Consider the following 27861-nt stretch of genomic DNA (forward strand, 5'->3'; position numbering starts at 1 on the left):
CGGGGTTCGGCCCGGCTTGAGTGCGGCCCGCCAGACCTGCGCGCGCCCGCCGACGGACCAGGCGTTCTTAAGTTGCAGGCGGCTCCCACAGCGCCAGAGGTAAAAATTGATTCAGCTTTCGGCCGGAGCTGGTGGGAGCGAGAGGCACGAGGAAGTGCTCGGCTTTGGGATAGTCCCGCGTGGAGTTTTTCTGGTGCTTCATACTCAGGCATTGTTGGGGGCACCTCTGGGTCCTGTGTCGTGAAGAAGCGTAAAGCGTGACGATAGGCTCACAGACGGATCGGGCCGAGGGACAGAATAGCGCTTTCGCGCTCCGCGCCGAGGCGAGAGGGAGGGAAACTCCGGAGTGGAGACAAAGCAGCGGGAGCGGGAACATCCGGGTCACTCGCGCGGCCTCGATCCGGGACACGCGCGGCGGCGGCGGCTCTCGGTGAGGCCCGGCCGGGAGTGGGGCCGGTGTGGGCCCGGGGTCGGGGAGCGGAGCGGGGCTGGGCTGGGCTGGCGCCCCTCGCTTGCGACGGGACGGGACCGGTGGCCATGGGCGTGCGGGCCTGGCGACGCCTGCCTTGTGGCTGGGCCGGCCGGCGCACTGCTGCCCGCCTGAGGCTCTGAGCGCCCCGCAGGTCTCGGTGGTGGCGGGCGGAGGTCGCCGACCAGGGCGTGGAACCGCTCGGCCTGCGCGAGCCGGTCCCGCCCCGCCGGCTATCTGCCCGGGAACGGCGGGCGGGCCCGCGGTGCCCCGTGCAGGCCTTGGGCGCTGCCCCGGCCCTTCGCGGGGCCGACGGGACCAGCGGCCCTCCGCGGTGGCGGGCGGTCCTCGGCCCTGTCCGGTTACTTGGCCGTCGAACACCGAGCCCATCGCCGCGCGGCATCTTCTGTTGTTTAATGTGCGACTCCGGTCGCCGCTCGGCCTCTTCTACCTTTCTCTTGCCGCAAACAGAGGAGACTTTCTATCCTAGTCCAGAGTTAGCGTGCTTTGATTAAAGCTCAGACCGTGGCTTTCTCCACCCTTCTGAAATATAAAGTTTGTATAGGTCCGGGCAAACTACTTCCATAATAATGTCTTTCTATGTCAGTATTTGACCTGCAAAGTAAAAATGTGAGGCTAGCAGTCTTAACGTTTTGGGGACTTTTTTCTCGCTGCTTGGAATCAGTAAGTCGTACTGAAAGTTCTTGAACCTCAAAGAGCATATTGTTGATGTATTTAGGGAATTGTTTGTGGCACGGGAACGATTCCTTGCAAGACGTGCGTTTTGTGTGTGGAAATAGGTTGTTCCACCCAATTGGAGGGTTTAAATGGGTAAGATATTCCGTAATGGGACACAAAAATTTGCATCTGTGATGAGCGTCATGGTTTTATTTTGGCCTTTTTTTAAAATAGTGGCAGCAGCAAAGGCAAGCTACTGAGTAAATTTGGAAGTTTCTGTTAACTTTCTGAGTTGATGGCAGTAAAAGGGACGTTACTACCTCTTAATGGCAGGGGTGAATTTGGGGGATTCAACTCAAAACGTGAAGAATGGTCTCTTCGGCTTTTGTGGCACGTGCCACAAAATAGGATTGAATAGACTTCCTCTGGTGTAAAATTCTTTCTGGTAATGTAGTACATAAATAGATTGGGATATAGAGAATGTATAGTGACAGTAAGCTTTTTTTTTTATAGGTTTTGAGGGGATGCTTAATTAATGGGATCTTAGTTTGTGAAAATGGGCTTTCAGTCTTGTTTTATCCTTATTTTCTGATAGACTGATGAGGTTTTAGGTGCTTGTCTGTTCTCGTCGATGTAACTGAAGTCTGTGGAAGCCATGTATGTGAAGCCTGCTGTTTCTCATACACGCTGAAATTTTTCAATGCTTAACTAAGTCAAATGCCTCAAGATTTGGAAAGCTATTTGTAGAGCATTAGAAAAACCTGTATTGTACTAGGGCACAGTATAGTGTGTAACAAAAGGAAGTAGGATGCATGGCCTGAAAACTCAGGATTTTTTTTTTTTTCAATTACTCGAAAAGTTACTGGGTTACTGGTGTTCTGCAGAAGATCCACTGCTTATTTACCCAGTGAGAAACTGGCATTTCCCTTGAGGTTCATGTTGTAATTAATTGGCTGTTAGCCACAGGAAGTGGAATAAATGTATTTGAAAGCATCCTGTAATGTGTCTTTTGGCAGAAAGGGTAGCTGAGTTTGGTGAACTATGTAAGAATATTTGGATGGTTTATAAGCAAATATGGTTTTCTCGGCCTGTGATGGGAAAGTTAGTACAGTGGACTACCAGGTACCAAAAGCACAGCTGAAATTCTGCTGTATATGCAGTTCATTTACATCTCTTACAAAATATTAAAACTTGCTCACAACATATTAAAACTTGGTGCCTGTATAATTTGGTTAAGGGAGAGGTTTTTTGTTGTCTTTGGTTTTTGGGTTGTTTTTTTTTTTTCAGTTCTGCTGGTATTTTTTTTCAATGGCTCTGCATCTCCTGCTTGTGAATAGACTAAAATCTGAAGTCATGTGTACACATGTCCTGCAAGTCTTCTGCCATAATTAAGATAGATGTGTATGTTGGGAATACTAGAGAAAAATTGGACTGAATATAGGAATATTTTTGTGTGTGTGCATGTCCACTGAGTGTGAATTGTCCCTTTTAAAAAGCTTTATCTGACATTAATTTAGTTGCTGTTTTGAACGTGAATTAGGGAGTATGGCCATCTAGGCAAAACAGGCCTAAAAGGTTGGAGAACGGATTTAAAATACATACTGTCCTAGGAACTGCATAAATTGCTTAATCTGGTGTTTTTAAAGATCTACAATTTATATGCTTATAATAGTAGTAGACTGCAGTACTTCTTAAAAATAATCAACATATTGAGAGGTTGTGAAATTTTACATAATTCTTAACCAGTGTATAAGGGTTTGTTTTAATAGAGTGGTAACACTGCTTTCTGTCACTCTGTGGACTTAAGTGGAAGCATTCTACAATTCTGCTGTCAAAAAGGCTTATTAGGTACATGTGGAGTTGAGAACAAATTGGCCTGACTTCTCCCATTGCCAATTATCATCTCTTATTTAAAATGTGTGAAAGTGCAGTTATGAGGAGGATTAAAAACCTTAATTGGAATTTGAGCATGTGGCTAGTGAAACCCTGAGTTTAGATACAGTTTGACAATGAAAAATAAACTCTCGCTTTGAGTACTGTTCTGGGTGAATGGAGAATCCTCCCCTGAATTTGAAAGCACCACTCATGCAGTCATCCTGTTTGGAACTGTTGTTCTGTGTCATGCAGTAGTGAATGACCTGTGCTCTGCATATTTTTTTCTGTAGTCATGGTCACCATGCTTGGCTATTACTAAGGCAGTGAAGGTGCAGAAATAATCTTCAGTTTATACTGGAACTGAAAATCTGTCTTGTGGACTGAGCTGCTGGCTCTTCCTTAGCTGAGTTGCTGCCTGTTCCTGATGTTGTCTAGAAGTTTTATAGCATCATCACTGTAAAGCTGAGATGGCTTTGTTAAATTCTGTGCCCCTGTTGCTTTTGTGGGGAATACTGGCTTTCGATGGGAATTTACCCAGAAAGTAGTATTTCTTATTCCCGTTTGCCAGAAATGAGAGTAATGCAGGTGTTTGCCTACTGAAGAAACTTCTTCCCATGCCTCATGTGGCATAGGAAGGAGATAAACCGAGTGTGTGTCAGTTGCACAAGTAGGAAGTCTGAGCACTTTTTCCATTACTAATACTGCTTCAGTTGTCAAGCTACTGTCAAAGTTTCTTCTAAGATAGGGTTCAAATATAAAGCAATAAGGTAAGAATGGAATTTTGTAGGTCAAGTCATGGCATGGTGAAGCTTGATATTATTCCTGATGATAAATTCTGCTGGCTGTGCAGAAACATGTGTCTAGGCTATTGAAGTGAAAATGAGAGGTCAAAATTACTCTTGAGTGAGTAGGGGCTTATAAACACATAATGCATTGTTTATGCTATAAGTAAAAGTATATGCTAACAGCAATTACTTTTGTTTTAGAGGGACTCTGAATATGTCTGGCATAGCTCTTAGCAGACTTGCACAGGAGAGAAAAGCCTGGAGAAAAGATCATCCATTTGTAAGTATGAAAGCCACCAAATATCTGACTCTGCAATTGTTCAGTGTTCTGGTGGTGACTTTTTCATTACCCTGATAGGATTTTTTAAAAAATTAAAATAAATATTTTTAAATTAAAAAAAAAAAAGTAGTACAAAAAGAAGTAACTTTGTGTAAAGATAAAATATTTCATGAAGTACTTGAAGTACATCTTGTAAAATCCTCACTATATGTCTTTTTGCCTTGATTCAGGGATTTGTAGCAGTACCTACCAAAAATCCAGATGGCACAATGAATCTAATGAACTGGGAGTGTGCTATTCCAGGAAAGAAAGGGGTAAGATTTACTGTTCTCCTGAGTTCTCATTTATGGTGAAAGGTAACATAAGTTGCTTATGCATTACACTGACAATTGAGGATTTACCTTACGTATAGTTTGATAAAGAAGTTTGTGTCCTGCTGCTACTTTGGAATTAAAAGTGCTGTGGACTAGGAATATTGGACAAAGTACACCATAAGCCTGTTCAACTCTTGGCACGTAGCACCTTAAGAATACAAGTTTTCAGAGGAGTGTTTAAGAGTCTTGTACTGAAACTGGAGGTTGTGTTCTGCTTCTTCTGAAATACTACTATTAATTCCTTAGGGGTTTTAATTCTTTCTTTTGGGTCTTTGGTGTGGGACCTTTTTGCCTTGCCTTTTCTAGTGTCTTTTGCCAATTTGCCTAAAGACCCTAATGATCCTGTTTCTTAGATTCTCAGAAGAATCTGTGTGTAGGCAAAACCTGCAGGGTCTGTGATGCTGCCTAAGTTGAATGCTGGACATAACATTGCTGTTACAGTTACAGCTTAGTTTTGGTCATTGTCTGTGCAAAGCATTAGTTAGCTCTTAAAGAAGCACTGACAAATATTCTAGCTCAGTGTAAGGAAAAACTCATCCCCTTGTGTTCTGCCAGAACAAGATTATTCCCCGTAACAGTGTATATACCTTGTGGAGATGTCACCTTTAAATACTTAGGTAAAATTTATATGCCATACAAAATCTTCATGGTATTGCTTTGAAGTTTTGTAAACCACAAAATGGAGCGAACAAGGCCTTAAAGCCAGCTTCATGTGTACTAGAAAATGTGTCACACCTGGAAAAGATCAGTTAGGCTGATGTGATTCCTGCTGATTAAAAAAATTATATTTAACAAGAAGCAGCATGACTTACTCATCTCTACCAGACCAAGCAGTTGCTCTCTATTCCCTATATGTTTGGAGGCATCCTATACTGCAGCTGCTTTCTCTGAGATGAGTAGTTGAAACCACCAAAATGTTTTCTTGTCAGCCAGATTAGATACTGAAGTGGTGTTAGTCCTGGGTGGGATACTCCGTTCACTCATTTGACAGCAAATGACTTGTTAACTACCTATGATTTGACTCAAAAAACATCTGCAACTATTCCCATAATGCAGTATGGTCTCGATGATACTGCTGTCATACTGATAGCCTTAGTAGGGTTTCTGAGTGTCTGCTGTCTTTCACCTGTAAGGTATGTTGCTCTATCAGAAAAATGACAAAAACTTCACCAACTGTTCTCTTCTTCTGTGTAAATTATTAAAAGCTATTTGTCTTCCTGTGACTGAAAGCAAATAAAATCAGTAGTTTATTCTATCAAAAAGCTTGTATTTTCTACAAAGGAACTCCTCTGAGAAGGTATGGCTTTTTCTAGTTGTTGACAACTGACCACAGCAATTTAGAACGAGTTCTTTAAATACACTATAGCAAATAGAATCAAACTCATTCACTTTTGGAAATGTTATCTTATTACTTCCTAGCATGTTTTTCTCCCTTTTCTAGCTTGAGACTTTGCATAATGAATACCAATGACAATGGAGTGATTTTTCTCTTTTCATGTGGGTTTTCTGGGTGTTTTGGTTTGCGTTCAGCTAAAACTCACATAGTTCAGATAGGAAATAATAAAGAATTTCCTTCTAAGGTGCTCTTCAAACATATCTGTCTGTCTGTGAGGATAAGATTTGATCAGTTTTGCTTTTAAGATGCGAGACCATCTTTACTCCAGTTGTTTTAAAGAATCAACCCAACATTTACTTCCATTGCAGTGTTTCCATAGCAAGGGCAAGTAACAGAGAAGCATCAGAGAAATAAATTTTACAGCTATAAGGATCTTTTCTGTTTTTCTACACTTCGTAGCAGAGCTCAGTTTGTCAGAAGATGGGCTTTTTCTTTATGTGTTTTGTATATTTGAGACAGTCTTTTTCTCTATTGCTAGATGTTTTTTTTTCTTGTTTATATGACCCCTTTGAGTAGTGCTGTCTTATTTGGTTTGCTCTGTGTCATGGGAGCTGTTCCTATGAGTGCCATTTCCAGTTTTGGATGGGGATAAAAGAGCCTTTTAAATTTTCTTGTTATATAGAAGGATGGAATCTGTGAGACTACATTCTACCGAACACAAACAGGGTTAGTTTAGACTAGTGAATCTCATTAACTGTAGTGGTAGTACAGTTCTGTCCACATTTTTACTTCATTTGTGGTTTTATTAGCCACATTCTCATAAGGCACAAGAGAAGCAATTTACATTCATGTGCTTAAGGGGTGTATCCATATCCTATCTTCTCAAACTTTAGTGGGGGTACAACAGCCCCTTCCTCGTTGTACATGTATAGTGTAAAACTTCAGAAGTATTCTGTTCTTACGTAGTGTGAAAATTTTACTTTTATATGGAATTACTGGTGATGACCCTGACTGTGTTGATGAGTTGACATCACTTACTAGCTGAAGACAGAAACCCCTTCTTTTCCACTTCAGCTTCTTTTATAGGTAGAATAGCTTACCATAGTCTAGACAGTGTGCTACAGTGCAGGACAGCTATTTTCTATGTGTAGCAGAAGAAGGTCTTGTGCTTTGCCTGAGAAACTATATTCTTGGTAAGCTTTTTTTCCACAATTTTGACTTTTCCTTGCTGAAACCAAAATTCTGCGTTAACTCTTGATAGACACCGTGGGAAGGAGGCTTATTTAAACTACGGATGCTTTTCAAGGATGACTACCCTTCTTCACCCCCAAAATGTAAGTAAAATTACCACAGGTAATTAAAAACCACAGGTTTATTAGAACAGTTTTGAATTAATCCATGAGGTTCTTACAAATGGTTATTACTTTCTTACAGTTTTGTTTGATTTTTGGTTTTTTTTTTTTTTTTTTTTAACGACACATTGCTCTTTTTTTTTTTCCCCACCCACTTGCAATTCATCACAGAAAGTTGTGATGAAATCAGCTAAGTGCTCAGCATATCAGAATTGGGAGGGGAGGGAGATTGGTGTGTAGGTTCCCTCAAAGTTTGACAAAAGCATCACTTGAAATGCTCACTTCATTATCAGCTCTCCTTGGAAACTAATATGTAGGCACGCTTAGACTAAATCCCTGTGTTCTTACTGTGAAGTTGATCTTCTAAGCTGAGAACTCAGAAGACAGGAACTTGGAAAAAAGGGTTCTCTAACTTGAACCGTTTAATCAACTTTCTCTAAAATATTAATCTGTTCTTTTTCTGCTACTGTGTATAACTTAGTAGATCTTCAGATACCTATTTTCCTTAAGTTCTTGAACTGAATTTTCCTTATATAATCTCAAACTTCACCTATTAAAGAAACTTGAAAACATTTATTACATTGCATGGTTTCTTGGTTCTTGAATTGGCTACCTTCTCAAATCAATGATGGTGATGACAAATTGCTCTTCTGACAGCAATTCATCTCTCATCACATTAGCATATTTCAGCTCTATCAGCTCCTGGCTTCTCCTTTTGTTTGATACCACCTAAATACATGTAACACAGGGGCAAGCATCTCCTGTGACTGAAAACATTTCACATTATTTCCTTGAAAAATACCAGTTTTCACATCCTGACAGTGTTAAAGGAATTGTCATGCCTTAAAGGAAGATATGTAACTAATAAGACTCCCTACCAGTGCAGCTTCTGAAGTACCACTGAACTTCATAGGGCAGCAAGACTGTTATGTCTTGTGAATATTTGCGATGTCAGATGGATGAGAAAGCTGCATTAATACGTAGATATTTAATGTATTGCAAGAGGAGTGTTCATTACTTTACTGAAGATGCTAGCTGTTGCATTTAAGTCCTGTAAAGATTAAAAGCAATACCAGAATATAGATTGAGTGGCAGAAGGAAAGCTGCACAAGCCTTCAGTTAGTCTTATAATTTAAACTTGGTTCCTTTTGTTCAGTGTATCTTGATTATATATAGGAAAATATGAAACTGAAAAAAATGCTAAGAACTTAAGTCTTCCTTGTGTGAAACTTCCATTATTTTAAAGTGAGGAGAGAAAAGATGAGTGAAGGGTAGTATCTTTCCTTTATGTAGTAGTATGTAAAGCTGAAAAGACAGAATTGTTTTTAAAAGGTTTTTATCACAATGCTACTAGGAATTACTTTGTCCGTTCCCATTCCTAAACCAAAAGATTACCAGTCAAAAAGATAATGTTGGATTGCCTGGATTGATATCACAGATGTGATGGAGTTTGTTTTAGGTGTGGACTGAGCCAAGAAGAAAACTGGTATTAATCGTTCCAGAAACTGGTGGGGTTTTATTTGAGGATCTTTTGCCAGTGTTGGTTTGGGGATTTTTGGGTTTTGTTTTCCCCCAACTGACTAACCCAACTCTCTGATCTTCCTCTTAACACTGTATGCAAGTAATTTCCTCTTCTTTATCAGGTAAATTTGAACCACCGTTATTCCACCCAAACGTCTATCCTTCAGGCACCGTGTGTCTCTCCATCTTAGAGGAGGATAAGGACTGGCGGCCAGCAATCACAATTAAACAGGTCATTAGTTGTACTTAGACATGTTCTTAATACTTTTGCTTTGCTTGCTTATCTGATGTGAATATAAGATGTTCACTCTGTGTACCTAAATTGGTTTCTAAGAGTTTTTCACTCAATCTCTATTAGTAATACCCATACCATATGCCTGTTACTTCTATTCCTTTTTCCATAGATCTTGTTAGGCATACAAGAACTTCTAAATGAACCAAATATTCAAGACCCAGCTCAAGCAGAGGCTTACACAATTTATTGGTAAGTGTCTTTGCATATGAGCCTGAAAGCTGTCATATTGCCTACAGGTGTCTGTTACTTGTAGTATAACATGTAATTGTTTTTACAAATGACATGGGGAATTGTCTTACCTTCATTACTGTATTCTGTGGAGATGCCTAGATTGTGCTAAACTTGAACAAAAATGGTAACTTCATGGTTGTTAGGCTAGTGGAGCTTTTAATAGCAAAGCAACAGCAATAAGGTGTGAAGACTCCTTATATCATGACTTTCATCCTGGTTCTAGCCTAACACAGAGTCCTTTCCCTTAAAGGCTGAATAGTAACAATGTGGTGTAATGGGAGAAGAGCGAGAGAGAGAGCAGGAGAAGAGGAGAGGAGACTGAATTAGGTGACGAGGCACATTCGTCAGTACAGGAGTAACTTACTTCTGCCCAGTAGTGCATACCTGTAAGAAGTTGTGCCTGAAGGACAGAGGAGAGCTGTGGTCATTGTAGGAAATACGGCTTTTTGGGAAAACTACATCTTCCAAAAGAGTAGGTTGAAATTAGCAGAATGAAGTTTGCATTGCTTAGGAAAGGGGATAATTTGTGAGCTAAAGAGACTTTTTGGGTTTGTTTGGGTTTTTTTTTTTTTTAGGCTTAGTCTTAAAAGTTTTCCCACCATTAAAAATGGATATCTGTTCTATGATCTTTAGGGAAGCAAAACATTTTTAAACAAATGCTTTTGGCAGTGGTAGCTACTGAAATAGTAACCAAGATGGAATTGTGGAATTACAATTCTGGACAGAAGAGACCTCCAGGAGAGTGCCAAGTTTGAAAAATAACATTTTATGTGACTGCACTTGCAAGCTATGTTAAATATGTTTTTTTATAGGGTCGTAGTGAAAAGGAAACATAGGGATGGATAGTGTTTTTTGCATTTAATAATGGCTTCACTCAGTGTTATTTTCTTAAAGTACTTAGTGATGGCATGATGGAGTTGAGTGCATATGGAAGACGGTTAAGTGGCCACATTTGTAGGAGCCAGGAATGAAGAAGGCCTCAATAATATACTTTTGTACATGTATAGATAGTCTGTGTTTTATTGTTTTTAATCACCTCCCACATGCATGTATGTACAAAATCAGTCTTGGCTAGTCTTGTTTCTGTTTAAAATGCTTCCAGGGGGAAGAAATGTTTAGCTTAAAATATTACAGGATTTATGTTACTTCAAGTATGTATAGTCTCCCATTTATGCTTTTGGACATGCAGAGTATTTCAGATGGTTTACTGTTATTCTGCAGTCTGAGAGTGTGTCTCTCTTGCTGCTTATGATATCTGGTATAAGTTAAACAGAGCAGGATTGTGCACACATCCGTAATGTTGGCATAGTTGATAAATACTGCAGAAGATGCACCATTGTTTACATAGATGTCTTTTAGTCACGCTGTTAAACTTTCAAGAATAAACATTCAGAATAAGAATACATACTCTCAGGATTCCTTTGGTACTGTCGTTCAGTAACTTTAGCACTCCTAAGGTGCTAGCCTACTTCCTCCTCTTCGCTCTAGGCATTCAGGGTCTGCTATGGAAGGCATTCTTCTGTGTGGATTCTATGGGCACCAGACTTAAAAGCTAGGCTATGTTCTCATGTGGCAATGCAATATAACTTCAGAGGAAAAAACGGAGAATAAAGTTTTAAATCTCTTCATGAGAAGAGAGCATCTTCAGTCTCTTTGCTAGCAATTGTTCATTGCAGGTGACCAGAATTGGTTTCATTTCTTCTTCCCCCTCGATATGTCAAGTTCTGAGGATATAATTTGCTGCCTTTTTTTTTTCTTTCACTGCAGCAAGCCTTCATAGCTGAAAGTAAGTTAAATTTACTGCAAAGCTGTCTGCAAAATCTAGTCACTCTAAACTATTTCTGGCAGAAGAGTAATGGTTACAAATTTTTGTTTAGCTCAACTCACATTTCTGACAGCTAATACAGAATGGACAACTGAATATAAATGAATGCTTTACTATGCTGCTACTATCCGTTGTTGGCACAAGAACAGAAAACAAAGAACTTGCCCTTTTACATCTTGAGTCTGAGGCTTGGTGACTGGACATAATTCCCTCATCAGTATAGTAACTATGCTACACTTAGCTGTGTTGAGCTAGCTTTTTTTTCCCAACTGAAGATTAGGATAAACCTAAATCTGTGAGTCACGGTCTGTAGAGATAAAGGCTGAAATTACCACACCATTATCATTTTCCTGTTTCTTAGGATTGTTTCCATTCTCTCTTCAAAGCAGTAAAGATGATAATTTAAAACCGTATGAAGTCCACCAGCTGTTAGTGAACTGCTCTCCTCACTTTGTACTGTTAAGGTACTGGAATTTGTTATTAATGACCTCAGGTCTTAATGTGAGTGGGGAGTAGAAAACTTAAGATGAATGAGGGAATGTTTGCACATGAGGTATAGTTGGTCTTGAGCAGGTGCAAGCCTGTTCTAAGAGACCAGTACAGTACAAAGTCAGTGCAATCATTTGACAACAGGTGATGGAAGTAACTAGCTGAACAGTACCACACTTGTCCAGAAAAGTCTTTAATGTATTGTAGTGTTCCGTGAATTGCTATCAAAAGGGTTTGCGTTCAGCAATGACTTCTGTTCCTCTTCATTAGGAAACTAACTCTGTAATGCAGCCTCTGAATTCTCCAGTTATAATTACCCTTTCTCTTTTCAGCCAAAACAGAGTGGAATATGAAAAGAGGGTTCGAGCACAAGCCAAGAAGTTTGCACCATCATAAGCATTTGTCACACAGCATCTTAAAAAGGAAGGGATTGGTTTGGCAAGAACTTGTTTACAAAACTTTTGCAAAATGTAATGTTGCTATGTACAATTAATATCCACATAAGGGGAGGGGGTTGTATGTGTGCCATTTTCCATATTCGCCAGTTGTATACAGTTCTAAATTTGCTGAATTGCCCCCAGTTTTTTCATACAGGGTCTCTTCCTTCAGTCTTTTGTATTTTTGATTGTTATGTAAAACTTGCTTTTATTTTAATATTGATGTCAGTATTTCAACTGCTGTAAAATTATAAACTTTTATACTTCTATAAATTCACTAGTATCTCTAGTTACTTTGCTATCTGATGCAGGCATGCTTTAAAATGTTAGACCTATATTTAGCCTCTAGCTGGCTGTATGAAAAAAAATCATGCCCTCCACCCCCTTCCCTCCCTGAATTTGTTTTTTCTATCTTTCAGAAACTAGGTTGTTATTGCTTAAGAGCATCTGAGATCCAAAGTTAGCCAGCATCCTTATTCTGCATCACTTTCTTTGTGTTTATATGGCATTCTGTCTGTGTTGCTGTTTAGAGTAAATAAACTGTTTATATAAAGGGCTTTGTTTCATTTATCTTCATTAAAATTATTAAAAGACTGCCATTTAAACGGCTCTGAACACAATTCAGTGCAAATTCCGTTTTTAAGGCATGTGATGCTGCGTTTGCCTTTGGTTTAGATGTTGCATTCATTTGTTTTGCCTGTCCTTCACTTGGAGCACGTATGTGGCCCGCCCTTACTACACACTACCATGTGTGGTAACTGCAGCAAGTCAATTCTGATCAGTTCCTCAAACAGAGATCAGCTGCTTACTGTGTATAATGGGATCAGCATACTGGTGTGACCATGTTAATATAAAATCGTGAGCTTTAGACTGATATGAACAATAATAGAAGTTGTCCAAGGAATGCTGAGGATTTTTAATGGAGCTTGTTTATCAGAAACAATTTTGTTTCTCTTTCCATATATTAATGCATACAGCTTCTAGGGAAAGCATGTGCTCTGTGCAATTAGTTTACTTCTGTAAAGGAAATCTGTTAAATTATGTAAGTTAATTTCATGTATGTCAAGCTGATACACCCTCTATTAAACTTTCACTGCTTTTTAATTATATTTTAATGTCAAAATAATTCTGCAAAACAAAGAAAAGTGAAAAGCTTTGTTCCATCTGAGCTTAGCTTCTTCAGTGGTTTTATTAAAAAATAGGCTACAGCTCAGCACTTAAGTTAATTACACAGCTCTGTTCCCAGATCTGTTTTGCTTGTCTGCATTTGATCACTACAGCTTTATAATATAAAAGCATTCCCCCAAATTAGAATAGCTAAACCATGTGAGACATGCTCACATGGTTTTTAGGCTTTTAAAAGTTACGTTTCATTGCTTTCTTGTCACTGTGTAAGAAATCCTTGCTAAAGCAGCACATTTGGGACAGATTTCATATGGGTGGGAAGGTTATTGAAAAAAACAAAAAGGAAAGTCTCCTTGTAGAATTAATTTACTTGTGCTTTTTGTTTTTAAAAGGGAAATTGAGTATTGGTACCACGCAAACTGCTGCTGTTACTCCCAGCTCTAGCTCCAGTAGCACTAGTATTTAATCCTTCTAGTAGTAGAGGGACAAGAGGAGGAAGTCCTATGATGTGAAGAACTTTGATTTGTGAAGGTGAGTCTACGAATTGTCCTTAGTACTGCCAATTCTACTGAAGGATCACTAAAGTTTAGGTTTCAGTTGGGTGCTTGAAATTCCAAGGAGTATTCTATTTAAATATACATAAAACAACTGCTAACAGCTCATTTTCACTATACAAATTGGCAGGCGTAGGGAAAAGTGACCTAAGATACTAGTGCTGGTACGAGTGTCACAAAGCTTTAAGGACCAGACAATGTGTATTTCGTACTTGGTACAGTGCCACTTTGAGTGATGAAAATACACAGAGATAGCACTGTTGAACCTGTGACGTGAAATTTCACAGTACAGTTCTGAATATGAAGTGCCAAAAACACTGTGTTGTTGCTTAGGACTGTATCAGGGTAAATAAAATGAGCAATTAAAGTTCCTGAAAAGACATACTGAAATGTTAAAGCAATTCCAAGAAGCATTTTTTCCTTTCAGGTTTAGCTCAGTTTATTCTAAATAGATGAAGTAGTTGAAATACATATGGCAGGTTGAAGCCTGCACAAAGTCAGAGACTCCCTATGTGGTAGGTACCATGAACAGGGCAACAACTTAGTCATGTTCTCCTGTTGAAATATAGACCAGAAGTTAAGAAAGTTTACCTAATACACTATTAGTTAAAAATAATCCCCTATAAACCACTTTCCAGACACATTGATGAGAATACTGGGTTATTTTTAAACTTGTAACTAAGCTTCAAACTCGTTACAGAATTAATTTAATGTTCCATACTTACCTAAAAATTAAATAACCTAGAGCCCTCGTGCATAAAATACCTACAAACCTGCAGAAAGACTGAGGTTTGCTAAGCACCGAGTTACAGGTGAACAAGACACACTCAAGTATTCACAAGAAAACTTCTTTATACAAGCTGTTACAAATCTTTGGGATTGTTGGGGATTTTTATTTCTTCTGGACTGCTCTCATCAATGCTTTCACTGCTTTCAGTGGCATCATCTGGACTGCTCACGCTGTCCTCCTCAGAGTCTTCCTTCCTTTGTGCTAGACTGGAAACATTTGTCAACATTATAAAAGCAAAATAACTTATAGTAAGTAAAACTGTTATTTAAATTAAATTTCATTACCCTGAGTAATTGACTGGCCTGTTGGGATTAGAAAATTCTTTTTCTAAGTCAACATCAAATGGATCTGGAAAAAGAAGGAAAAGCTGCAGAAGATGAAAAAAGCATTTTCATAATAGTCTTCCTTCATTTTGATGGATTAATGGCAGGGAGGGAAAGGCACAGAAAGGCTAGTTCACATCTCTTACAAGTTTACCATAGTTGTTTGAGGAGAAACCGGGGGAGATGAGAAAATAACCCAAGTCCTGCCTGCCCAGTCTAGGCTTTTCACTCTTTTCCCTCACCCCCTGCAAAGGGGTTCTGTAGCTCTTTAGAGGTGGTCAGATTGCATAAGTAGGTTTCTACCTGTCCAGGTTTAGCTCTTGCTGAGTAAGGGTAGGGCTGGGCTTACTTGGGCTGAAGTAGCTGGGACAAACTGTCAGAAAAGTCAAACCAATCTTGGTTCTGCAGTTCAACCAGAAAATACATAGGATTGTAGGTGGAAGTGTGCTTTAAGTGGCACAGCCGTGTTGCCTCTTAAGAGCTGTCTTCAGTTTAATCTAACTAGTTAGGCTTCCACCAAGAGGATGGTTTAATTCAGTATCATGGCAAAGAGATCAAATTTTAGAGCAAGTGAAGGCTATTGACCATCTTCTTACAGTATGAGCCCCTGGCTCATATATTAAGGGCTTAATCACCATGAAAGGAAAATGTTAATTAGGATAATCCCTTTTCATATGTTCTTGATTATTTGCCTTTCTTTGTGCTGTCTTGAATGAGACCAAGCACTCACTGGTGAATACAGCCTGAAATACTGGTATTGCGATAAATTACTGTAAGACTTTGGGAATAAACTACTTGTACTTATTACAAATTATTTTAATTATAGGCCTGATTTTAAACATCTTGATTGAGGATTATATAAATATGTCTATTAAAGGCCCTTCTTAGATTTATGTGTAACTAACCTACTGTCTGACTGTATGCCTATATTTCTCTCATAGTTCCTTCTCAATTACTAGTCTTTTTACTCATACTCCGCTTTTAACATCTGTATAGAAAACAAGGAAGCATCGTATTTTCTTATTGCTCCCAAGTTTTCCAATTTGGTTAGCTGAATAAGGGTATCTGCTTTACGGTTCAGCTGTGAATATTCTATGCATTAAATTGCTTTAGTTATTTTCACCCTATTTGAGTTGAAAAAAATGGGCAAACAGGTACACTTAGCATAGTATAAAGACAGAACATTTATCTGCAAAGCACTTATTTTCCACCTTGCTAATATCTTTATGAGATTTAAGGAAAAGACTGTGAAGAAACTAGTTAGAAAAAGGGCATGTGTAATGTTTCTCTGTTTTTCTCTTACCTACTTCTTCGTCTTTTTTTTCTTGGGCACAGGCTAAAAAGTCCTTCTCAATTATTAGCATGTCGTCCTGGCAATGGCAGGCTGCATATTTTTCCAAGAGATTTTTGTTCAGGTCAATAAATGCCTTACCCCATTTAAATTTCCTTAGAAGAATGGTGGCTAGATCTGGGAATCCTAAAACAGAAAATAAATTATCAGTTTTCTTCTTTACTCTGAGATTTCACTCGGCTTACATGTTTCTAGTTCAGTATGTGCATTCATGTCAATACAAGAGAAAGATGTTTGCCAGTGTTTCTTTCAGTGTTCAAGGATTAAAACTTTTGGAAAGACTACAAATATTTTCAAATTTCAGTTTAACTTGAAACTGAATTGAATCCAAGAACTGAATCCAAGAGTAGTTCATAGCCTTCTAGCAAGTGCTACATAAAAGTATTTTGTACAGGTAATGAATGATTCGAGCTCTAGGTCCCACAGCCCTTCAGTACAAGACCAATTGTACATCCAGTATTTTCAGAAGGTAAGATTTGTCTGCAGTATGGTAGAGCATTTCTCTTATCAAAGTTCTGTGATGAGAACAAAACATCACAAGAGGGGGCAATTTCTTTTGTTCTTACCCAGACTTCGACCTATCAACAGCCAGCTGCTACCTCTCATTAAGGTAAACTTGCCTAAGGATTCGTGTTCCGTCTTCTTTTTTTTAACAGTTTTTCTAACGTTACACACCATCCAGACAAAATGAGGAATATCAGTTTGCGTCCTGTTTAGTAGCTGACGTGAATACTCCACGGATACCTCAGTGTGACTGGTAATGTGCACTTGGAAGAAGGCTAGACAATCTGATCCCAAAGTCAAGAAAGTGATGACCCATATCGACAGCATTACAGTTTATTTTGTCGGAGACCATCTCTTCTGATTTATTAAGGATGTAGCAATTGCTAGCACCATATTTCACATCAGACAAATTGAGCCTACCAACAATGCAAAACGCTGCAGCAAAAGCTTCCACACAGGACAGCTTGCACGGCCGACCGTAGTTTACAGGATTTGCAGCCACCAAGTAAGGCAGCAACCGCAGATGACTCCCCCTCATTCTCTTAAAGGGAGTTTCTTCTAATTTGGCCCATGAGCAGTCTATGACTGCAATTCCACTCTGAGCAATGACACGCCTGAAAAAAAGAAACGTCGCTGTATTTGAAAAATTGTCACCACTATACTGATGAAGTGAGAATTCCAATTGCTGCTTTATATTGGCAACAAACTTGCATATATCCCCTGCTTTTGTCAATGAAAACCCATATGCTTTCCAATAACCTATAACAGAAACGCAACGAGAAAGAACAGTAGCATGGTTTTCCTCCAAACAGACAAATGGCAAAAAAAGGTTTTACCCGTGTGTTTCAAAATGAAATGTGAATAATTCTAGGTTTAAAAATGTGACAGAAGTGTGGTTAATAGTAATGTCCACACCTTCAACTACACCGAAGTTCCGATTTAGGTTCTCTGCTAGGTTCTCTCTGCTTCTAGAGACAAATCTTTTTTTCTGCAGGCACGTTTGAAGAAAATTCTCATTTTCCGCAAAAAGTTTTCTGGTTAACACCAACTTCGGTTGTCTAACCGAAGAACTTAAATACAGCATGATGAAAAACACAGTAGCTATAGGGTCGTGCTCTGAAGAAGTTAACCTACAGGACGTAGGTTTGCTACTTTGCTTTTTCATTGGGATCTACAGATGCTTTTCTCATCTGGTACTAGCTGTGTAAAAATGTTAAGCTGATTTGATAAAACGACTCTGTTTCTCATGTTCATGCATCAGTGTAACGTAGTAAGAAGGTCAATTTTACTCCATATGAGTTTCAGCCATGTATCAGTGGTTCAAATGCTCTCTCTAATACAGCATCAGGACAGTATTTGAACCAAGTGCTCTCCCTCACAGTCTGCATCTCCCCCACTTCCCTCGCCGCCCGAGTTTTGCCAACAGGCACCGAGGCCCCACCTGTCAGCCGGAGAGACGTACTCCGTGGCCAGCGGACTCAGGACGACGCCCGAGAATCTCTGGCGGAGGCGCAGGGTTCGCAGCAACCCCTTCCGGGCTAGTTTTCTCCCGGTGCATTTCTTGGGATCGCAGTGTCCGAGCTCCCACATGGCAAGGGGGCAGGGGAACTTGGCCTCCCGAGCGCCCCCATCCGCGGCCCTCTCGTCGTCCAGGCAAGCTGAAAACAGCAGGCGTAGTACATCAATGCCCAGCGGTGACGCGGCACAGCTCGGCAGGACCCACCTGCTCTTGCCCGCGTCCCGCGGCGCCTCACGCACCTGTCAGCGCGGCCTCCGCTTCCGCCGCGAAAGTCTCGAGGCTCCGAGTCCCGCGCCGGCCCCCGCGCCGGCCGCGCTCCATGGCCGCGCTCGGCGGAGACACCGCCCCGCGGCCTCGCGCACTTCCGCTTCCCGCGGAGCAGGCGATGGCGGCTCGGGTGCTGCTAGCGGCGCTGAGCGCGGCGCTGGGTGGGTGCGGGGGCCGCGGCGCGGGCGGGCGCGCCGGTCGCTTGGTCCATCCGCCGCGCCCAACTGCTCTCTCCTAGCAGGTCTCTTCGCCTCGGCGGGGAAAATGAAGATCGTGGAGGAGCCGAATACGTTCGGGTACGTGGCCGCCTGCTCACCTTGTCGTCCCGCGATCCACCTGCACTGGGCGGGTTCGGGTCTGTTTTCTTCCAACGGGGATGGGGCGCCGGGCCGGGCCGCTGCCGCAGACCCCACTGTTGGCCCGCGGGCATCGGCCGTCAGTGTTGAGACACACAGGTAGGAGAGGATGTACGGACGCCCAGATGCATAACTCAGCCTTAAACGTTTAACTTTCCTTCTTTTGAAAGGTTGAATAACCCATTCTTGCCTCAAACAAATAGGCTGCAGCCAAAGATGTCTCCGTCTGCAGTATCAGGTATATGTAACCGTTACTTTTTTAGTTTTTTTTTTTTTTTTAATACAGCTTTTATCATTTAGCAACAGTTGTTTGCAGTGCAAATAGTCTATTTCGACTTTATGCATGCAAAACCGAATTTTGCGTGTGGTTTTAGAAGCATCGTGGAAAATAAGCACGGGCAAATATATTTCATTGTCCTCCTGAAGAATTAAAACCTATATTAACTTCACTGGTGGTTCCAGGTCCCCGTGCTGTTAATACTGTTTTTGTGATGGGACTATCGATACATTTTATTCTGTGTTTTTCTAGCCTGTAACAGATCCTTTTGATCCACAGTAAACACTCTTTTTTTCTTGACACAATCCTTAACGTCATTAAGATTATCGTATAAAAGTCATCCCATTGTCTGGTAGTACTTAATACCCAAAAATAGTTTTAAAAAAAAGTCCTACCAGTAGTCTTGGAACCAGTCAGAGGGGCTCAGTTTCACACACAGCCTCGGTGTTACAACATAAATACACCCCTTAAGCAAAATGAACAGGGATGTACAAAATTCTAGGCCATCTCTAGAGGAAAGCAGATAAACACTGAAGACTAAGCAAAAGGGAGGACTCTTGTCTCTCTGCTAACCTTAGGCGGAAACTTAAACCTTGTTCAGATTCAAGATAGGCATTTTGGTATGACAACATTGAATGTGGTTATGCTTAATGTTTTCTGTCACGCTTTATAAACTTAAGTGTATAACTTTGCATGTACTGTATGTGAAATGTGAAATAGTTAGAAATGGGATTAGTAATAGAATGCTGAATGGGAAGATGCCAAAAGTAGTAGGAAAAAAGGACAGCACACCAGAAATCCTTCTGTCTTTGTTGTGGGATCTTACATGTAGCCAAAAATTGGGAATGTATATAGAACACAAACCTAGGGCATGGGACCCTGCCTTGCACAATTATTTCTTTAGCATGGAAACCATACTTGTTCTTTTCTTCTACAAAACAGTTGGGGTAATAGTTCTGGCAGTTTCTCTTCTACAGCATCTGCCCTGGAAAGGGAGACATGAGTTGAATGCATTCCTTATGGACACATTCACATTTGCTGTTTTTCATTTGCGGGGAGAGCATCCTAATCACTGAGGCACAGATTTCATGTAATAGAGGAGCAAACCCCTCGGGTCAAGCCCATCTCTAGAATGAAATGCAAGATCATGCAGTCACAAGAACACTTGGGAAAGAGCACCTGCCTGTATCCCAGTATCCCTGTATCCCAGTGGTTAAAGCATTCTGGAGGGCGTGATTCTGGTAGTCTGACCTTTTTGTTTGTAGGATTGCTTGTCTAGATACTTGGAAAAAGTACCCACACAATCCTGACAGTGGGGAATTAGAATCCAGGATGGGATTTTACTTTATTTGCTTTGTAATCTCTTTTCCTCTTTCCTCATAAATATTTAGTAATTCCAAGGTAAATTTCCTTATACGAGAGATACTGAAATATTCCTCTAGCATGTAGTTCAGAACTTTTCGCCCTCTTTTTAATGACAAGTTACCTGTCTTGGATTTCTTTGACAGCAAGCCTTGTAGTCAATACTAAAAGAATAGAATTGCAACTGCTGACCAGTCTGACAGCAAAAGTTTTATCTTGTTAAATACTACCTGGATCAGACCACGAAGGCAAATGGCAAAAAAGAATATCCAGTCTGAGAATCTCAGTGAAACTTAAATATGCAGCACCATCAACATTTTGAACAAACGAGCTTTACTAGTATAAACTTGCAGAGTTTGTATGAATTTGGAGACAGACAGCTGCCAAGCAAGAGTTTCAGTGATTTCAATGTTAGATTTTGGCAGGATCTGCACTGACGATTCCTTTTATGGACCCGACCTCCAAATGTTTATTTTTATGCAGTTTTCTCATTTTTGTTGTCAAATTAGACTTATCTATTTCACTGGGTAGTGAGAATGAAAAACGTTAAAGATCGTGACACAATCCAGTATAGTGCTAGTGGGAACTTACAGTAATTCATATGGAAGATAAAAATTTCCTTATGTACAGCAGAAAATTTAATTTGTCACATACTCTTCACACTTTTGTTACCACAGTAGTTTGCTTAAATTTAACCAAAACATTCTTTTTCTTTTATGTCATGTTGTGATGTTTTTAGGCCCTGCACATCTCTTTAGGCTTGCTGGCAAGTGTTTCAGTTTTGTGGAATCCACGTGAGTAATGGCTTTGGATATTTGTTTATATACTTACTAGGAATGAACTAGTTTTTTATTCCAATCTGAAACATTTCTTATTTTCTGTTTCTTTTCTCTCCTTTTAAGGTACAAGTATGAGTTTTGTCCTTTCCATAATGTCACTCAGCATGAGCAGACTTTTCGATGGAATGCCTATAGTGGGATTTTAGGGTGAGACATTTAGACCTTTTTATGTTTTAGCTATGTTGTCAGCAGGCCATAGATTGTAAAAATGAGGCAGTTTTAAAATTAAGATTCTTCCTTTGATCAGCTTAGGTCATGGTAGTTCCCAAGGTGTTATACATAAAAATACCCTGTCTTGAAAAATTCAGGGTTTTTTTTGTTGATAAATACTAACCTCCTATTTTAGCTGGAGACTGATTAATAACCCCTGCCAACTGCAAGTGTGATATATTCATGTGAGAAATTCAATAATGTCTAACTGCAGCTTATATTAACATAGATTTCATGGCCATTAACTATTTGCCATTTGGGTTAAATACAAATATTACAAAATTAAAACAGTGCTTTATGCCTAATGGTTGTTAAACAATATAAAAAATTATAAAACGCTCAATGTAGACCCAAAAAAAAAGTATCCCAAAGTATGTAAAGACCCTGGATCATAATACCACCAAATCATAATACCTAAAATCAATCTAAGTGTAAACAAGACCATTGCTTTTCTAGATATTTTGTATATAGGTGTCTCTTTTTTTCGTATGTGCAAAACAGTAAGAGGAAACTGGTACATCACCATGCTGAGGGTATCATTTGCCTTAGGACTAGCAAAAACTACACCTGGTTTTTGTAGGTGCTCTCACCAGCACTAAAAATCCTGCAATCATACTGAGTTGCACAGGGTACTTAGCCTGATGGAATTTCTTGTGGGATTGATCTATAAACTTTATTTTACTAGACTTAAACACAGATTTCTACCTGCAAATAGTTTGCAAACTGGTATTTGATCCACCAAAACTCTGCTCTCAAAAGGTGCTGTTGATGTGTCCTATATAGCAACCTGGATCACAAACTACACTGCTTCCAAGGTGTTTGCTGTAGGAGATGGAAATACTGAGACAACAAAAATGAACTATATATACTTAAATTGAACATGGTGTATAAGGGTGTTTTGGTTTTCTTCCTGAGGGTTCATCCTTTTGTGTCCAGTAACTTAAAACAAAATAGTGTCCTCTTTTTTCAGAATCTGGCACGAATGGGAAATTGACAACAACACATTTGTTGGAATGTGGATGAGGGAAGGAGACTCCTGTGAAACTAAAAGCAGACAGACAAAGGTATAACAACTTAGACTATGCTAATTCAGACAGCATGACTCTACTTACACTTGTGAGACTACAAACTGAAACATTCCTACCCTGAAGAAGTCATCATTTAAACTGTGATAGAAAACATAAAGATGAATTCCTGCAGGGACTATGTGAATGACTGGAGGAGGAAAGCTAGAATCAGGATAAAATTTTGAGGACATTTACTTATGTATTTTCATTGGTTACTTACAGCTCTTTTTTCCTTGATAGAGTAGTATAATTACTACTGAAGAAATACAGTACCGTGCTTTGTAATTTGTGTCAGGCAAAATAAAGAGCTCTTTGTTGAATTCAAGATGCCAGCCTATTAAAAACATCCAGGAAAAAGGAGGGAAAAGAATTTGTCAGTTAACAATAGCATGCTGAGAAGCTAAGCATGGTGTTAGAACAGGCAGCACTAGGGACATTTCAGAAAAGACTTTGAGGTGACGGAGCCTGTCTAGAGAAGGGCACTGGAGCTGTGGAAGGGTCAGGAGCACAAGTCTGCTGAGTAGCACCTGTCAACCAGCATCCCCAGGTCTTTTTCCACCAAGCAGCTTTCCAGCTATTCTTGCCCAAGCCTGGAACAGTGCACAGGGTTGTTACAAGTGCATTACCCAGCACTTTACCTTGTTGAATCTCTTGCAATTGACTGCCAACTTGGCTGCCATATCCTGGCCACAGTGAAAATGTTATACTCTAATGGAGGTGCCTGCTTAACATCTTTATTTCCCATAAAAGCTGCAGAAAGAATTCATATTCTTGTATGACCTTGGATATTGTGATTGCATTTTTCACTGGCATTTCATGACAGAAAATATTGGTGCTGCAAATCTAAAGATGGAAACAATTCTCTGCAGTCTGGATGTGTCTTGTATTCTTAAATTAGCACATTGGTCAGAAATAAAATTTAAGAAGATTGTGCTTATGTTAGATGAGATTCTAAAGGTGTCCTATTCACCGTCCTTTTTACTCTCATTCTTGCTGGAAATGTGGTACTTAGTAGTCCAAGGAACAATGGTTGGTGGGGAGAATCATTTCCCATTAGAGAAAACAATTTTCACATTTGATAAAATAAATGGATGATGTGCTTGCTGTAATGCTTTTTTTTTGACGGAAAAAAATAAAAAAAAAGGCGCTTGAAGCTTTGACATGACAGTATGTACAGAAATCTATCTACTGGCATTGGGACACAGCAAATAGATCGTCAGTGATAGTATTGTTTCATGTAGACATTTTTTGCTCATCTTTGTTTTTTACTGATGTTTAGGTTCATCTTGTTTGTGGAAAGAGCAATAAATTGGCCTATGTGTCTGAGCCAAGTACTTGTGTTTACTCTCTGACATTTGAGACTCCTCTCGTATGCCATCCCCACTCACTTTTAGGTAAGATTTAAAAAATACTTTATGGAACAGCTATCCTCAGAGTGTCTATTTTTAGGTTGAGTTAGTACCTTAATAGAAATTAGTATTAAATGTTAACATATTATATGAAGGGGTTTTGTAAATCCCAGTCATTATAACACATAGGTATTTCTCAAATAATTTTTTTGAGATTATAAATTTTTTTTGTTGTTGTTGTTATTGCTGGTGTAGACCCAGTGAATATTTTTTTTTTTCTTTTCTTTCCTTGGACCGTAGGAATAAGCCCTGTAGTATCTGCCCATTTATTTACATTACAAAAAAAGCTCCATTAGAATTACATTAAGCAAAGGAATATGAGGCCTTGGATCTGGAAATAAGAAAAATTTGTGGTCATTCTCCAGAAACTTTAAATGTGTGAAGTGCAATTTATGCGTAAGCCCGGCTCTTGAAAGCAGTAGAGACTGTGTAGTGTATAGAAACATTGAGTTCCTAAAACAAATACTCTTGCATGATACTAGAAGAGGAATTAACTAATGCAGGACAGTGCTCCTGGTTTTTACATGGTTTGACTTCCATTTTTCAGTTTATCCAACTCTGACTGAAGCACTGCAAAGGAAGTGGGATGAAGCAGAGCAGCTTTTGTACGATGAACTAATAACCGACCAGGTTTATTAATTCTTTCCAACTCTATTTGGTAAAAAAAAACAATTACTATCTAATAGCCAAACTTGGCTTCTGTAGTTTCTCCTTTCGGAGTAGGTGCATTTATTCTGCAGTTGGCAAAAGTAATTTTCATGTTCTGTAACTGCTATATGAACTGATAATGAAGCTTGAGGATTTGGAATGGCCAGTGCAAATTACAAGCAGAGATGAGAGTTGAATAGATTGATCTGTCACCTTTTGGAAACTTTCTTTTCTAGGGTTACAAAAAAATTCTGAAAGAGATTTTTGAGGAAGCAGGACTTCTAAAAGCAACAGAAGAAAATGAAGTTGAAAAACAGAGTAAGAAAATAACTCTGGAATTTGAAACAGTGGAAAAGTGCAGTAAGGTATAGAGCATAATATTTACAATGTGGCATTGGCACCTTTTCACTATATTACAGTATCATTGGGAGGGCATTATGTAAATGCCCTTGGTGTTCAGCTGAATCTCCTCATGGGGTTTTCTTTTCTGGTTTCAGTATGTAACAGCCTGCATGTAGTGTGATTCGGTATCTTTATTATAGCCCCTAAGTCAAAAACAAACCAGCAAAAATGAACGCCCAGTTAGAAGATAGGGGTTATGAAGGAATTGGTGTATGCACTTGGGTTATGAACATCTTGTAGGTACTCTTTCTGGGGAATATCAGTCTGGAGACAGGAAGGAATTACTAGTGAAGATAAATGTGTAACCAACCTTGAGAATGTTGACACTCTTAATTATCTCTGTGGATAATTACCCAGACTTGTGTAAGAATGCACTGGCTGTTGCACAAGCAAAAGGCAGAATGGCTGTATTTATTTCTGAATGACTCTTGTGTATGTGAACAGTTCTTCTGCAACAGAGTTGGAATGGGGAAAATAGAGGTAGAAGGTGTGCTCAGCCTAAAAGAGTGCAACCTGACCATTAGAAAAAGAACATGAATGGGAATTCATTCATTATAATGCAGAGAAGCGTTGTCTTTTTATTTGAAAAATGTTGCAAAGACAAAACACCATATCGTAATTCATGAATATAACCCAATAAAACCATGGTTAAGCTGAATATACTTAAATATAAAAATCACCATTTTGATTCCATAGGAGCTGGAACAGTCACATGACTAATTTTTTTCACTCATTAACAAAACAGTATTTAATAATTTCTATTTCTTTTTCTGGCTTCATCATAGCTTAATTGACATAAATTGGCTGGTTTGGTAAACACAGAATCTTAAATACTTATTCTTTTGCTCTATCTTTCTTCATGTAAACACCAAAATGCGGCAAAAAATAGGGGCTTCCCTGATATTTCAGGTACATGCTCTAAGTCTCAAAAGAACTAAGCAGTCCCTGTCTGTAAGGTAACAGAAACTGCTGAGAGCAAGAACATGAAGTTACTAGGTCAAGAGCTGAGGAGTTGACAAATTTCCAGACTGCAGAATTACGATAATTATAAAATAAGGGTAGTCCTGAAGCAAACTTAAGATTTGTTCTATGACAAAATGCTCGTTACAGGACAGATTTGAAATAGTTACGGAAAGCATTTCTCATTTTTACTCTTGGGCTTGAAAAAAGCTGGCTCCTCTTTTGGCAACACAGACATGTATCTTTTTCTAAAATTTGCTCTGTGTTCTTGGAACAAGCATTTTAAGTTCTTCAAAGCCAAAAGTTGTAACAGCTGTGCACAGAGGCATTTTTTTCTTAAAAGCTCCCAATCTAGGTATGTATTTGAAAAGTGGAAGGACTATTTTTAATGTATTTTCTTTCTTAGGAATACAAGCAACTTTCTGAAGAAATAAAAAAACTTAGAGTTTTATTAGGTCAGCATGGTATTGCATACAAAGGAAATTCTGGTGAGTTTTTCTGGTATTGTTCTTTTCCATTGTTGTCTGCTCAGAATGTGAATACCCCAGTGCTGTTTTCAGTTACAGTAACAGTTAAATAATCTGTCATATATGGAGGTAAAATTCAGTAGACAAAGTTTTTAATGAGTACTTAGGTTTTGATTCCTGTGCACAAGGACTTACTTTGTCCTCAAAAAATCTGTTGATGACTTGAAATTCTAGCTTTATAGAAAAAATTTGACTGCTGTTGTAACTAAAGTTTCTCTCCAGTCCTTAAGGTGCCAATTTAAAAGGAAATTGATATTACATCATTAATAGCACAAATGTGTCTGTTAAGTAACTCCACTTCTGTATTTTAACCACAAGGCCTGATTTCTTTCATAACACTTGAAGTTTTCTCTGTATAAGTTTGTATTGCTATTTCCCTTTTTGAAGTTGCCTGTTTTGTTTCTTTCTTCCCTCTCTTTGATTTCTGTTAGGTAAGTACCATACCACATTTTTTTTTTTCTAGTAGGAAAGACTAGTGCTGGCTGCGAAGGGGCACAGCTTATCTGGATTAATTACAGACAAGTTGTTGTGGTTTTTTGTTTTTTGGTTTTTTTGGGGTTTTTTTTGGGTTTTTTGTTTGTTTGTTTGTTTGTTTGTTTGTTTTTTGTTTGGTTTTTTTTGTTTTTTTTTTTTTTTTTTTTGAGAGAGAGAGGTTTGTAGTTTGGTTTTCTGTTTGTTTGTTTGTTTTCCCTCATTCCAGACTATCATGCCCATTATTACATGAACCGTTTGTCAAAGGAGAATTTAATGTCCGGGAATACACATGTATACATAAATACATATATCTTTCTTTTTACAGATTGTATGTTCAGAATTGGCACTTCAACAAAACAAAGAACCTTTGAGCTAATTAAATTAGCTTAAAATTAGTGACACGCTTAATTTTTTTCTTTTTGCTTTGAGAAACTTTTCTAGGAAAAAAATTCATAGAAAAATTTTGTAGAACATATTATCTGCACATTTAAAATATTAACGATGTAATTTGCATAGTATATTCTGCCTGTTTGGTAGGTCATTATTGCAGTAGTTCTTTTAATTATTGCAGATTAGCACTCTATAATCAAAAGCAGAATTCAGTTTACTGTAGATGACTTATTTCAAAATTATTTAGTGAATTCTGTGGCAAAAATGTTTTGGTGTTTAAAAGCGAAAATAACTGATGTCATATTAAAAAACTAAATTTTACAGCTGGAAATACCAGTGTTGAGTATGGAAGTCACCAACTGGCAACTGCAGTGGCATCAGTTCTTAATGGGTCAAAGGATGATGAGCACCTGCATGGCAATACAGGAATTTGGAATTACACTCTATGAAGAAACTCGGGTGGTACAGAATGTAAATTAAACTAACCATGTATTATGCCACAAAGATTTACCTTCTTGTGAGTATTCTTGACTTTATTTCAATTTCTGCCCTAAAGCAAA

General features: G+C 39.0%; 3 protein-coding genes across 7 annotated transcripts; 2 read left to right on the top strand and 1 right to left on the bottom strand.

The window, feature by feature from the left end:
- Positions 1-12503, top strand: UBE2I (ubiquitin conjugating enzyme E2 I). Of its 4 annotated transcripts, none has more exons than XM_053991660.1 (7): positions 1-99; positions 4009-4087; positions 4318-4401; positions 7059-7131; positions 8793-8902; positions 9075-9154; positions 11843-12503. In XM_053991660.1, the coding sequence occupies exons 2-7, from the start codon at positions 4022-4024 to the stop codon at positions 11904-11906; spliced, it is 477 nt and encodes a 158-aa protein (XP_053847635.1). In that variant the 5' UTR covers positions 1-99; positions 4009-4021; the 3' UTR covers positions 11907-12503. The 4 variants fall into 4 exon arrangements, with proteins under 4 accessions (XP_053847635.1, XP_053847636.1, XP_053847633.1 ...); XM_053991661.1 differs by lacking the exon at positions 1-99 and adding an exon at positions 268-430; XM_053991658.1 differs by lacking the exon at positions 1-99 and adding an exon at positions 828-1034.
- Positions 12504-14458: 1955 nt separating this feature from the next.
- TSR3 (TSR3 ribosome maturation factor) lies at positions 14459-18451 on the bottom strand. The gene is made up of 6 exons (XM_053991654.1): positions 18353-18451; positions 18036-18252; positions 17015-17208; positions 16043-16216; positions 14701-14764; positions 14459-14622 (listed from the first exon to the last, which is right to left on the bottom strand). Exons 1-6 carry the CDS (start codon positions 18432-18434, stop codon positions 14490-14492), a joined length of 864 nt encoding a protein of 287 aa, XP_053847629.1. The 5' UTR covers positions 18435-18451; the 3' UTR covers positions 14459-14489.
- On the top strand, positions 18416-27811 carry GNPTG (N-acetylglucosamine-1-phosphate transferase subunit gamma). 2 transcript variants are annotated; one of them, XM_053991653.1, is made up of 11 exons: positions 18416-18541; positions 18622-18676; positions 18907-18974; positions 21115-21169; positions 21278-21361; positions 22395-22488; positions 23771-23885; positions 24448-24530; positions 24785-24913; positions 26317-26398; positions 27626-27811. In XM_053991653.1, exons 1-11 carry the CDS (start codon positions 18433-18435, stop codon positions 27748-27750), a joined length of 999 nt encoding a protein of 332 aa, XP_053847628.1. In that variant the 5' UTR covers positions 18416-18432; the 3' UTR covers positions 27751-27811. The 2 variants fall into 2 exon arrangements, with proteins under 2 accessions (XP_053847628.1, XP_053847627.1); XM_053991652.1 differs by having other exon boundaries at positions 18484-18541; positions 18619-18676.
- Positions 27812-27861: the final 50 nt, after the last annotated feature.

This window comes from Vidua macroura, chromosome 16, assembly GCF_024509145.1.
Source record: "Vidua macroura isolate BioBank_ID:100142 chromosome 16, ASM2450914v1, whole genome shotgun sequence".
Lineage (NCBI taxonomy): Eukaryota > Metazoa > Chordata > Aves > Passeriformes > Viduidae > Vidua > Vidua macroura.